General features: G+C 37.9%; 1 protein-coding gene across 2 annotated transcripts in view; it reads right to left on the reverse strand.

The window, feature by feature from the left end:
• Nucleotides 1-12,891, reverse strand: part of RB1CC1 (RB1 inducible coiled-coil 1) — a 96,891-nt gene that overhangs the window by 41,797 nt on the left and 42,203 nt on the right. For both annotated transcript variants that reach the window (NM_001266144.1, XM_015145334.3), the window contains 2 exon segments: nt 6,548-6,718; nt 12,399-12,828. In NM_001266144.1, coding sequence (NP_001253073.1) covers nt 6,548-6,718; nt 12,399-12,828 — 601 coding nt within the window.

The raw sequence follows: 12,891 nt of genomic DNA on the forward strand, positions 1-12,891 counted from the left end.
TCCCTCTTTTTCTATTGATTGGAATAGTTTCAGAAGGAATGGTACCAACTCCTCCTTGTACCTCTGGTAGAATTCAGCTGTGAATCCATCTGGTCTTGGACTTTTTTTCGTTGGTAAGCTATTAATTATTGCCTCAATTTCAGAGCCTGCTATTGGTCTATTCAGAAATTCAGCTTCCTCCTGGTTTAGTCTTGGGAGAGTGTAAGTGTCCAGGAAATTATCCATTTCTTCTAGATTTTCTAGTTGGTTCGCGTAGAGGTGTTTATAGTATTCTCTGATGGTAGTTTGTATTTCTGTGGGGTCGGTGGTGATAACCCCTTTATCATTTTTTATTGCGTCTATTTGATTCTTCTCTCTTTTCTTCTTTATTAGTCTTGCTAGCGGTCTATCAATTTTGTTGATCTTTTCAAAAAACCAACTCCTTGATTCACTGATTTTTTGGAGGGTTTTTTGTGTCTCTATCTCCTTCAGTTCTGTTCTGATCGTAGTTATTTCTTGCCTTCTACTAGCTTTTGAATGTGTTTGCTCTTGCTTTTCTAGTTCTTTTAATTGTGATGTTAGAGTGTCAATTTTAGATCTTTCCAGCTTTCTCTTGTGTGCATTTAGTGCTATAAATTTCCCTCTACAAACTGCTTTAAATGTGTCCCAGAGATTCTGGTATGTTGTATCTTTGTTCTCATTGGTTTCAAAGAACATCTTTATTTCTGCCTTCATTTCATTATGTACCCAATAGTCATTCAGGAGCAGGTTGTTCAGTTTCCATGTAGTTGAGCGGTTTTGATTGATTTTCTTAGTCCTGAGTTCTAGTTTGATTGCACTGTGGTCTGACAGTTATAATTTCTGTTCTTATACATTTGCTGAGGAGTGCTTTACTTCCAATTATGTGGTCAATTTTGGAATAAGTGTGATGTGGTGCTGAGTAGAATGTATATTCTGTTGATTTGGGGTGGAGAGTTCTGTAGATGTCTATTGGGTCTGCTTGCTGCAGAGATGAGTTCAATTCCTGGATATCCTTGTTAACTTCCTGTCTCGTTCATCTGTCTAATGTTGACAGTGGGGTGTTGAAGTCTCCCATTATTATTGTATGGGAGTCTAAGTCTCTTTGTAAGTCTTTAAGGACTTGCTTTATGAATCCGGGTACTCCTGTATTGGGTGCATATATATTTAGGATAGTTAGCTCTTCCTGTTGAATTGATCCCTTTACCATTATGTAATGGCCTTCTTTGCCTCTTCTGATCTTTGATGGTTTAAAGTCTGTTTTATCAGAAACTAGTATTGCAACCCCTGCTTTTTTTTGTTCTCCATTTGCTTGGTAGACCTTCCTCCATCCCTTTATTTTGAGTCTATGTATGTCTCTGCATGTGAGATGGGTCTCCTGAATACAGCACACTGATGGGCTTGACTCTTTATCCAATTTGCCAGTCTGTGTCTTTTAATTGGACCATTTAGTCCATTTACATTTAAGGTTAATATTGTTATGTGAACTTGTTCCTGTCACTGTGGTATTTGCTGGTTATTTTGCTCGTTAGTTCATGCAGTTTCTTCCTAACCTCGATGGTCTTTACATTTTGGCATGTTTTTGTAATGGCTGATATTGGTTGTTCCTTTCCATGTTTAGTGCTTCCTTCAGGGTCTCTTGTAAGGCAGGCCTGGTGGTGACAAAATCTCTAAGCATTTGCTTATCTGTAAAGGATTTTATTTCTCCTTCACCTATGAAACGTAGTTTGGCTGGATATGAAATTCTGGGTTGAAAATTCTTTTCTTTAAGAATGTTGAATATTGGCCCCCACTCTCTTCTGGCTTGTAGAGTTTCTGCCAAGAGATCTGCTGTTAGTCTGATGGGCTTCCCTTTGTGGGTAACCCGACCTTTCTCTCTGGCTGCCCTTAAGATTTTTTCCTTCATTTCAACTTTGGTGAATCTGGCAATTACGTGTCTTGGAGTTGCTCTTCTCGAGGAGTAGCTTTGTGGCCTTCTCTGTATTTCCTGAATTTGAATGTTGGCCTGCCTTACTAGGTTGGGGAAGTTCTCCTGGATGATATCCTGAAGAGTGTTTTCCAACTTGGTTCCATTTTCCCCCTCACTTTCAGGCACCCCAATCAGACGTAGATTTGATCTTTTTACATAATCTCATACTTCTTGCAGGCTTTGTTCATTTCTTTTTTTTCTTTTTTCTTTAGGTTTCTCTTCTCACTTCATTTCATTCATTTGATCCTCAATCGCTGATACTGTTTCTTCCAGTTGATCGAGTCGGTTACTGAAGCTTGTGCATTTGTCATGTATTTCTCGTGTCATGGTTTTCATCTCTGTCAGTTCGTTTATGGCCTTCTCTGCATTAATTATTCTAGTTATCAATTCTTCCACTCTTTTTTCAAGATTTTTAGTTCCTTTGCGCTGGGTACGTAATTCCTCCTTTAGCTCTGAGAAGTTTGATGGACTGGAGACTTCTTCTCTCATCTCGTCAAAGTCATTCTCCATCCAGCTTTGATCCGTTGCTTGCGATGAGCTGCGTTCCTTTGCAGGGGGCGATGCACTCTTATTTTTTGAATTTCCAGCTTTTCTGCCCTGCTTTTTCCTCATCTTTGTGGTTTTATCTGTCTCTGGTCGTTGATGATGGTGACGTACTGATGGGGTTTTGGTGTGGGTGTCCTTCCTGTTTGTTAGTTTTCCTTCTAATAGTCAGGACCCTCAGCTGTAGGTCTGTTGGAGATTGCTTGAGGTCCACTCCAGACCCTGTTTGCCTGGGTATCAGCAGCAGAGGCTGCAGAAGATAGAATATTCCTGAATAGCGAGTGTACCTGTCTGATTCTTGCTATGGAAGCTTCCTCTTAGGGGTGTACTCCACCGTGTGAGGTGTGGGGTGTCGGTCTGCCCCTAGTGGGGGATGTCTCCCAGTTAGGCTACTCAGGCGTCAGGGAACCACTTGAGCAGATAGTCTGTCTGTTTTCAGATGTCAACCTCCGTGTTGGGAGATACACTGCTCTCTTCAAAGCTGTCAGACAGAGTCGTTTGCGTCTGCAGAGGTTTCAGCTGCTTTTTGTTGTTGTTGTTGTTGTTGTTTAGCTGTGCCCTGTCCCCAGAGGTGGGAGTCTACAGAGACAGGCAGGACTCCTTGAGCTGCTGTGAGCTCCACCCAGTTGGAGGTTCCCAGCCGCTATGTTCATCTGCTTAAGCCTCAGCAATGGCGAGCGCCTCTCCCCCAGCCTCACTGCTGCCTTGCTGCGAGATCGCAGACTGCTGTGCTAGCAATGAGGGAGGCTCCGTGGGCGTGGGACCCTCCCAGCCAAGTGTGGGATATAGTCTCCTGGTGTGCCCATTTGCTAAGATCCTTGGTAGCGCGCAGTATTGGGGTAGGAGTTACCCGATTTTCCAGGTGTTGTGTGTCTCAGTTCCCCTGGCTAGGAAAAGGGATTCCCTTCCCCCTTGCGCTTCCCAGGTGAGGCGCTGCCTCGCCCTGCTTCAGCTATTGCTGGTCGGGCTGCAGCAGCTGACCAGCACTGATTGTCAGGCACTCCCTAGTGAGATAAACCCAGTACCTCAGTTGAAAATGCAGAAATCACCTGTCTTCTGTGTTGCTCGCGCTGGGAGTTGGAGACTGGAGCTGTTCCTATTCGGCCATCTTGCTCCGCCCCCCCCATAGGATTTTATAGAATGATGAGTTCATAATATGAATATAGGAATGAATTTGACTGCACCAAAATTTAAAGCTTCTGATTTTCAACCCATATAAATTATCAACAGACAAGTATCTGTATAATCTATAATAAAGAATTATCTAAACAATATATGAAAAATTCTAACAAAAACATGAAGAAGAAAATGTGGAAAATGACAATTCAGAGTAAATACATGGCAAACACTGATAACAGAGAAATTACTCTTCTCCTTACATACTGGAAGTGTTGACTGATTTTGCTTCTATAGCAGGCATTAGAACATTATTAATTAATATTTAAAATGAACAAACACCTTAATCCAACAATCCCACTACTGGAGATTGTGCCTACAGAAATACTAGAACATGCATGTAAAAATGGGTATATTGAGATATGCAATGAATATTTCTAATATGGAAAAACTGAAACAAACTAAATAATCACCAAAAGAAGTACGGTTAAATAAATTTTGTTTGATTCATTCTATGGAAGTTAAAAAACAACACTGCAGAAGAAGCAAAAGATCAGGAATGCAGAGTTCTGTCTCTAGTAATGGTAGTGTATAATGTCGATCAAGCTCCCTGTGGCTTTAGGGATGGGAGATCTAGGAAGGCAGTGAAGAAGCCAGGCACAGTGAAAGGGCTAGAATCCAGGAGAACGAAACCGAGAGGAGAAGTTAGGTGACTAGGAATGCTTTGCTCTGAGGAATTCTATTGATTCTTGAAGAGGAGTCCAAAATTAAAAATAAGCAGTCAGCAGTCCTGACTTCCCTGAAGGGCTAGAAAATTGAAAATTGAAGACCAGAGCCAGCCAAGGGAAGGTACAATGGAACAGAATTTGTTTGCGTTCAGATCCCTAAAACCTATATCCTATGATTAAGGGTAAACTAAAAGTAGAACGGCCATCCCAATAACTAGAATACCAGCTTCCAATCATCCAAATCTCTGAAACTGAACTAAAGTAATTTACGATGGTAACTGCTCAAAGTACATACCAAAAGCAAATATAAATTCTCTGCAGAAGAAAATGTTATCCTAGGCCTCATAATATTTCTTTGATTTTTCTTATTAAAAAAAAACCAGGTACATGAAAATGCAAGAATGTTAAGAGTGAGAATTATAAGAAACACCACCAAATATATGGCTGGGCGCTGTGGCTCAGCACTTTGGGAGGCCGAGGCAGGTGGATCACCTGAGTTCAAGACCAGCCTGACCAACATGGAAAAACCCTGTCTCTACTAAAAATACAAAATTAACAAGGCATGCTGGTGCATGCCTGTAATCCCAGCTATTTGGGAGGCTGAGGCAAGAGAATCGCTTGCACCCAGGAGGCAGAGGTTGCAGCAAGATGAGACAGCGCCACTGCACTCCAGGCTGGGCAACAAGAGCGAAACTTCCTCTCAAAAAAAAAAGAAACACCACCAAAGATAAACAGACACACAAGAACAGGCAACACAGTGAACAGATAAAGACTTAAATTGCTATATGCTTATTAATGTGATCAAAGAGATGATGAATGGCTAAGACTACATATTTGGGGGTAGAGAATATGAAACTATATAAACAAAAGAACCAAACTGAAATTGTAGAGCTGAAAAATGAACAAAAATAAGAAATGAGCAAACAGCTAAGTTAAACACTAAAGAAGAGAAGAAGTTAAAATGTAGGTTAAAGGTAAATATCTAGAATGAAGCACAGATGGATAAAAAGACAGAAAATACAAGAAACAAGTGTAAATGAAACGGATATGGTGAAAGGTATAACACGTCTAACTGCAATCACTGAAAGAGAAGGAAAAGCAAGCGAGGGAAAAGCAAGAGCTGAAGAGAAACTGACTCAGATTTTTCCCAAATGGTGTAAGTCATTAAGCCACAGATTCAAGATGCACTAGAAGCCCAAAGTAGGATAAATACAAAGAATGCCACATCTTGGCACCTCATACTAAAATTGCTAAAAACCAAACAAAAGGCAAAGAAAAGACCACAAATAAAATGCTAACAACCTAGAATTTTACATGAACCAGGTAAAAATATCCTCCAGAAATCAAGGTGATTTAAAGAGATTTTCAAACGACAGAACTGAACATATCACTAAAAGGAAATACTAAAGGACGTTCTAATTCACATCAGCCTTAACTATGATGTCAAGGAAGTATGTTTTACCTTAAGAAAAAAGAAAAAAAGTTAATATGGGGATGTAACTATTTATATGTTCCAATGAAAGAACACAATTAGAGGAAAAATACTGGCAAGGAAAATTAAACTAGAAAAACAGGTGTCAGAATCTGATTATGACATTCAACTATTCAGCTATAGGTGGTTTTGCCACAATGCTTGTCATGGTGGGTGAAGGACAAGCAATCATGAATTTAAGAGAGGCACTGGTTTGCTAAGAAACGTCCACGTTTATCACTCTTAGCCATTCCACCACTTTCCTTTGGTTTAAAATCCGCTTTTTCAACAGTTCTAGGATTGTGGCATTAAATTAGATCTAAAACCTAGGTATTACTATTAGAAGTATTAGTAAATTCTTCAAGCTTTTGTATTTTCCTTCTATTCTTAAAAAATTTCATTTCTTATCCTTTGTCCTACGGCGGGGGAGGGTAGTAGGAAGCATTCAAATTTTTAGCACAGTAACTGATAGGATCATACGCTTTCAACATACCAAAAAATGTTCATTTCTGCCCCCAGCCTCAAGTAGCAGTTTCATGGTTTATCTACAGGAAACTCAACCATTAAGAACATGCCCTTCTGCTTTATTACAAGCAAACAATACATTACAAATATTCAAGGATAAAGTGAAAATATGGTACACACCAAATTGATATTGCACATAAAACATGTGTACAGAAAAACTACAAATTCCTTTTCCTGAGAAAAATCTAAAATAGGTACCTGAGCAAGCTCTTTCTGTTCATTCACCAGTCGGCCACAGCTAGCAATCATCTGGTCCAGGGCGTAGAGCCGATCTTCAAGCCCTTTAATGGCTTTCATATTCTGATTATCAAGTTTGGCAATAGTTTGACGGCATTCTGCTATAAATGGTCGAATAATCCTTGGATCAAGCTAAATGACAAGGAAACACATATGAATACAATTTTCAGCAAATAGTTTAAAATGCATTTCATGCTATTCTGACATACAGCTTAAGAGAGAAAATAAGTGATAAAAGACATAAAAAAGCAAAAGCATGGGTACTCTAAGTTATACTTTCATAAGAAGGTCAAGTACAGGATAAATATCATCCTAGACAACACTAAATTTACACTAGAATACATAATTAGGAATACAGTTTCAGGAATCACACATTTCAATCAGTGTTACAATTTAATCACTTCTCAGTATCTCTCAGAAAAAGGTATTTTCAATGTCAGCATAATATCATTAATTCTCTTATCAATGCAACTTCTCTTTAAAACATATAAACTTCTTTGGCAAACTTATCTCCCTCCTGGAGACAGAAGATAAAACTTCTTTATTCTCAATCTCTAGCTCCTCAACGAATCTGCTTGCTCAATTATGCTTTCTCACTCTTCCATCTCTCCTGTTCCCTGGCTTTAATTATACACATTTGCTGAAATTCATGGAACCTATAAAATTTTCCAGTAATGCTCCTGGTCCCTTAAAAAAATATTTTACCTGGCTGCCTTTCCGTCTGCGTTTTCCATAAAAACCGCTCAGCCAAAAACTACCAATGACCTTGCTTCACTTGAGGCTCTTCAACAGTTAGCATGGCAGATAACCTTTTCCCAACCTTACAGGCTCTGGGAAGTTACTTCTACTGGTTCCTTCATAGCATCCTTTTCTGGCTCCTTTTGCTCTGTCTAATCTTTCTAAAATAGATGATTCAGAAGCCCATTTTTACTGTTCTCAATATGATTTCAGCATTAAGTATAACTTTTCTGGAGATAACTCCCAAGTCTACTTCAATCACTCATCAGTCTCACAAATTCTCAAGCTGTGTTTCTGTTTACTAATAACTACATGTGGGTATCAACTATGAAACCTTCTATTATTGACTTACTATGCTTGTTCCTAATAAACCCCCCAAATGACTTTCTTCTGCCCACAGAAAATATCCAATAAATGTAGAATACAACAAAAGCTTCATTGATCTGATATCAGAGAAAATCAAGCCTCTCATCTTTTCAAGCTGAAATGTCTATCATTTCAAGATAAACTGTGTTTTTCTATCTCTGATCTTTGTTCACAATTCTTATACTGTTTAAGTCAACCTCTCCTTCTATTTAAAGATCCTAGACAAATACTACCTCCTTCATGCTGCCTTCTCTAATCTCTACAGTTGAAAAAAATTGATTAATGCATAGTCTTGTACGCAGAGAACATACAAAAGCAATTAAAATTAAACTACTTTATTGTTATTATCAAAAATCCAGTGCAGTTAAATAAAAGGCTGCATGTCTAACACCACCAAAAAAATTAACAAAACCATTATTTCAGAATAGGCACCACTAGTTTTGCACAATGTTGTCTCAACTGAAACTTGTACATTTGTGAACATTTTCTCACTTTTCTCAATTTTGTGGTAACTGAGTCCAATGTGTATATATTTCTACACCCGAGTACTATGCAAATCAAAGCCTGGTTACAAATTATTAGAACGATAAAGATGAAAATTGGTTCAAATGTTCAACCTGGGCAAAATTACAATTATACATAAACTTAACATAGCAACAACTTAAACCAAAAACAAGGGCTCCGGAATACGACGTATCTGAACTAACTTAATTCATTGAAAGTATAACTGCACTGACAAACATAGGAGAGTATTTGATGATTCACTAAAAAGTTTGCATAACTTCCTAAAAAAATTTTTTTTTTGAGCCAAGTTCTGGCTCTGTTGCCCAAGATGGAGTGCAGTGGCATGATCACAGTTCATACTATAAGCTCCAGCGATCCTACGGCCTCAGCATCCCTAACTGCTGGGACTACAGGCATGTGCCGCCACAATCAGCTAATTTTTAAAACAATTTTTTGTAGACATGGGTCTCACCCTGTTACCTAGGCTGGTCTCAAACTCCTGGGCTTAGGCAATACTCCCACCTTGGCCTCCCAAAATGCTAGGATTATAGGCATGAGTCACCGTCCCCAGCTGACTTCCTAAAATTTCACTGCACTTAATATTTTATTCCATTTGTCCACAGGTAATAAAAATCTTTGAAGAAATGTTTTAGATTACATATATTTAAACCACAGAATCTCATTAGTAATTATTTAGCCAATTTTGAATAATTAACAGGCAGTGATACACTAATTTTTATTCTTGGGCTCTTTGGCATCTACAAAGGCTAATATTATTTTTAACTGAGAAAAAAACTATAAAACAAAGTTTCTTACACTCTCTCTTAAGCCTCCCACCTTTAAACCCACTCCCCTGCATATATTCCTTAAAATCACAAGTTGTCTGAAAGAAATGCTAAAGCTCAATAAATTATGCTGGCATTAACCTAAACAGTTTAGAAATGTGCTAAATGCAGACGCTTCCAATTATTAATCGTCGGAAACACAAATCAGTGTGCCTTCTGTAGTATAATCTGAAACAGAACACTCAAGCATAATCTTAAAACCAGGTCAGTGGCTCACACCTGTAATCCCAGAACTTTGGGAGGCTGAGCCAGGCGAATCACCTGAGGTCAGGAGTTCAAAGCCAGCCTGGCCAATATAGCCAAACCCTATCTCTACTAAAAAATACAAAAATTTGCTGGGCGTGGTGGCAGGCGCCTGTAATCCCAGCTACCCGGTAGGTGAAGGCTGCAGTGAGCCGAGATCGTGCCACTGCACTCCAGCCTGGGTGACAGAGCGAGACTCCATCTCAAAAAACAAAAACAAAAAAAAGAGTCTTTTTAGCAAGAATACACTAAAATCTAAAAAAATGAGTCTACAAAAATGCAGCAACAATTCTAAATTTTTTCTGATAGATAAAATGGGGGAAAAACAATAATTCACAAAACTAGCATCTCTTAATCCACAAAAATATAAAACTAGGAATCCCATGTTAAGTGACTTATGGATGACAGAGGTAGTAAATGAATGTCAATGCCCAGATTTGAGCCCCTGTGATTACAAATCCTAATTTCCAAAATACCTATGTCTTGACTAATTTCCCGAGAAAGACATTTTAATTTGGCAGTTGAAAATACATGATACAAATACTGCTACAATTGGAATTAATCTGCAAAAACGATAGATTTAAACTGAATTTCCTTTTACGGATAAAAAATCTTGGCATATGTTTTTATTACTTCATTGGCAAACAGCGCTATTGCAATCAGATATCAAGTAGGTTAGTTGTTTTGGACACCTGTTTAATAAAACAGGCGTAAAAAACCATCTCCAATCAGAGAGAAATCTCATACTCAGTTCATCTTCAGAAATGCCACTAGTGTTATCAAGAAAAAGTATAGTATTCCTGAGAGGAGAAAAATATTGATCTAATAAAAACATCAAGGCAAAATGCCATTCATTATGCAATACATCACATTTATAGATCATGTATTTTGTAAAATATAAATAAAAATATATACATAAATTTTTCCAAAATGGATTTTAATTGCTTTAGAATATATATTGTTTTATTTCAAACATTTATTTTAAACTCTGGCGTACACATGCAGCATGTGCTGGTTTGTTACATAAATGTGTAAATGTGTGCCATGGTGGTTTGCTGCACAGATCATCCCAGCACCTAGGTAATAGGCCCAGCATCCAATAGCTACTCTTCTTGATAGAGCAAGTAATAAAAAAATCTAATGGGCATATGCAACTAGTGAGTATAGGCACCACTTTAAAGTCATGTTAGGCACCATTATAGGCACCACTTTAAAGTCATGTTAGCTAATTTTGAAACAAACAAGAATAACCAAATAAAAGTTTGTATTTTGCTTTTGTAATATAATGGTCATGTAAAATATCACAAAGACTTCAGATGTTGTTGCTATGCCTATTCAAAGTAGCATTAACCTCTAAAAAGAAAAAAGCGATTGCTTAGTAATAACACTATACCTATTTCTGAAGGTATAAATATTTCTGACATTTATTTATTCATTCATTCATTAGAGATGGAGTCTCACTATGTTGCCCAAGCTGGTCTTGAATTTCTTGCCTCATGTGATCCTCTCGCCTCAGCCTCCCAAGTCACTGGGATTACTGGTACAGGCCACTGTGCCTGGTTGACTTTTCATTAAGTCAGAGGATCACTGTTCCTTTCCTTTAGTCATACAAAGTGAAAAAAATCTATGACTCTGTGAGATTTCACACTAAACATGGAAATATAAAGCCGATTTCAGGTTCTCTTCATATATATAACTCTGTTCTGACATCTGGCACAGTTTAATTATAGAAAATATGACAGGCCAGGTGCAGTGGCTCATGCCTGTAATCTCAGCACTTTGGGAGGCTAAGGCAAGAGAACTGCTTGAGCCCAGGAGTTTTGAGACCAGGCTGAACAACATAGGAAGAAGACCCCGTCTGTGCAAACAATGAAAAAATTAGCTGGATGTGGTGGTGTGTGCCTGTGGTCCCAGATACTCAGGAGGCTGAGGTGGGAGGGTTGCCTCAGCCTGGGAGGTAGAGGCAGCAGTGAGCTATAATCATGCCACTGTACTCCAGCCTGGGCGACAGGGTGAGACCCTATCTCAAAAAACAAAACAAAACAAAACAAAATATCTCAATTATTCTGATCACAATCATGTAAGTGATTATCTACAATCATAAATGGTATTTTCAGGCTACTACAAAGTCAATAGTTTAAGCAGGAACACTAACTTTCATTCATTTTTGGCAGTGATCAATCTTTGCATAACATATTACATACTTCTCTGACAAACATGTCTTAATGGAAAGAAATGCTTAGCCTATAGAATGTCATCAAGAAACTGGACACTGAAAGAATTACAAAACCTAGATTTTTAGTTTTCCATTTTACTGTATCCTATACCTTTAACAGCAATGTATGTATTCTTTTTTAGGCATCCCAGACAATGTGCTATCCTGCTCTAAATAGTGAATCAAAGATGAACTCTTTTTCGACTGCGTGCTCCTTGAAAAGTTTAACTATTTTTAACAATTATCTTTTGACAACAGCAGTCTTCACAACATTATTTAATATTTCTGTAACAATGAAACATGCCCCATCAACTTCCTTCCTGGTGTCAAAGATTTTGCATCAGTTTACGGATCAGATATGAAGGGATATTTATTCCTCAGGTTTAAAAGGTTTTCAGGTGTGCTGGAGAAGACCTTAATCCAAATTACAAGCTCACTATAATTATAAAATACAACTAAAAACACAGTATCTATGTTTCAAATTTTAAAGATCTCAGGCAGATGCAGTACTTAAAATTTCTTCTTTAAAAGTCAGAAAGAGGTTGCCTCTAAGGAAATGGTGACTGGAAAGAGTCACAAGGGGACTTTCTGGGCAATCAAATTTTCAGTATTTTAATTTGTGTGGTGGTTATTCCTTGCATGAACCACTCAAGACCTGTACAGTTTACTGTATGTAAATTATTCTTATTGCACTATAAATTTTCCTATTAATCTCAAATAATCTTCACAAATTTATAATCAATTCATAAATAAAATTATGAATTAATTTGATTCAACCTATGTTAAAAGTTTCACTCCAAGGCTCACTAATTTCTACTAAAAGGTAATACCCATTCTCTCAGTACATAAAATATTTAGGATAGTAAAATGACAACAGAAATATCAAATTAACATTACTTACCCTGCTCATAGAATCAAAGCACTTCCTGACCAAAGATTCCACATCATTAGGTCTATCTTGAACATTTATCCAGTCTAACAAAGAAACATTAAAAAAGGGCAGATCACCATCTTTAGTGTCTATCGTAGTTTCATCTTGCTGATGAACAGTACTTTGATAAGATTCCCTAATCTCTTTGCCACTTTCAGCATCTGTGGTATCTGGGGACACGTGTTCCACTGACTTGGGAAATGAGGTTAACAAAGATTGGTTAGTTGTTCTAGGCATATCAGGAGAGAGCACCAGTTCAGTGGATCTTTTCATCTCAGCTTTTTCCGTGCCTTCATGTTCAGGTAAAGAATCCAGTCTTCCCAAACATTCTCTGTAACTATGTCTGGTTAGGCACTCCAATAGTGGAATCTTGGCCATTACTGAAACTGCAGTTCCTAAACTTAAAATACAAAAGATCTGTCAGTAAAACTATGAGACTGCTCTAGTTAGGAATTAGCATGTT

The sequence above is a fragment of the Macaca mulatta genome, chromosome 8, assembly GCF_049350105.2.
Source record: "Macaca mulatta isolate MMU2019108-1 chromosome 8, T2T-MMU8v2.0, whole genome shotgun sequence".
In the NCBI taxonomy this organism is placed as follows: Eukaryota; Metazoa; Chordata; class Mammalia; order Primates; family Cercopithecidae; genus Macaca; species Macaca mulatta.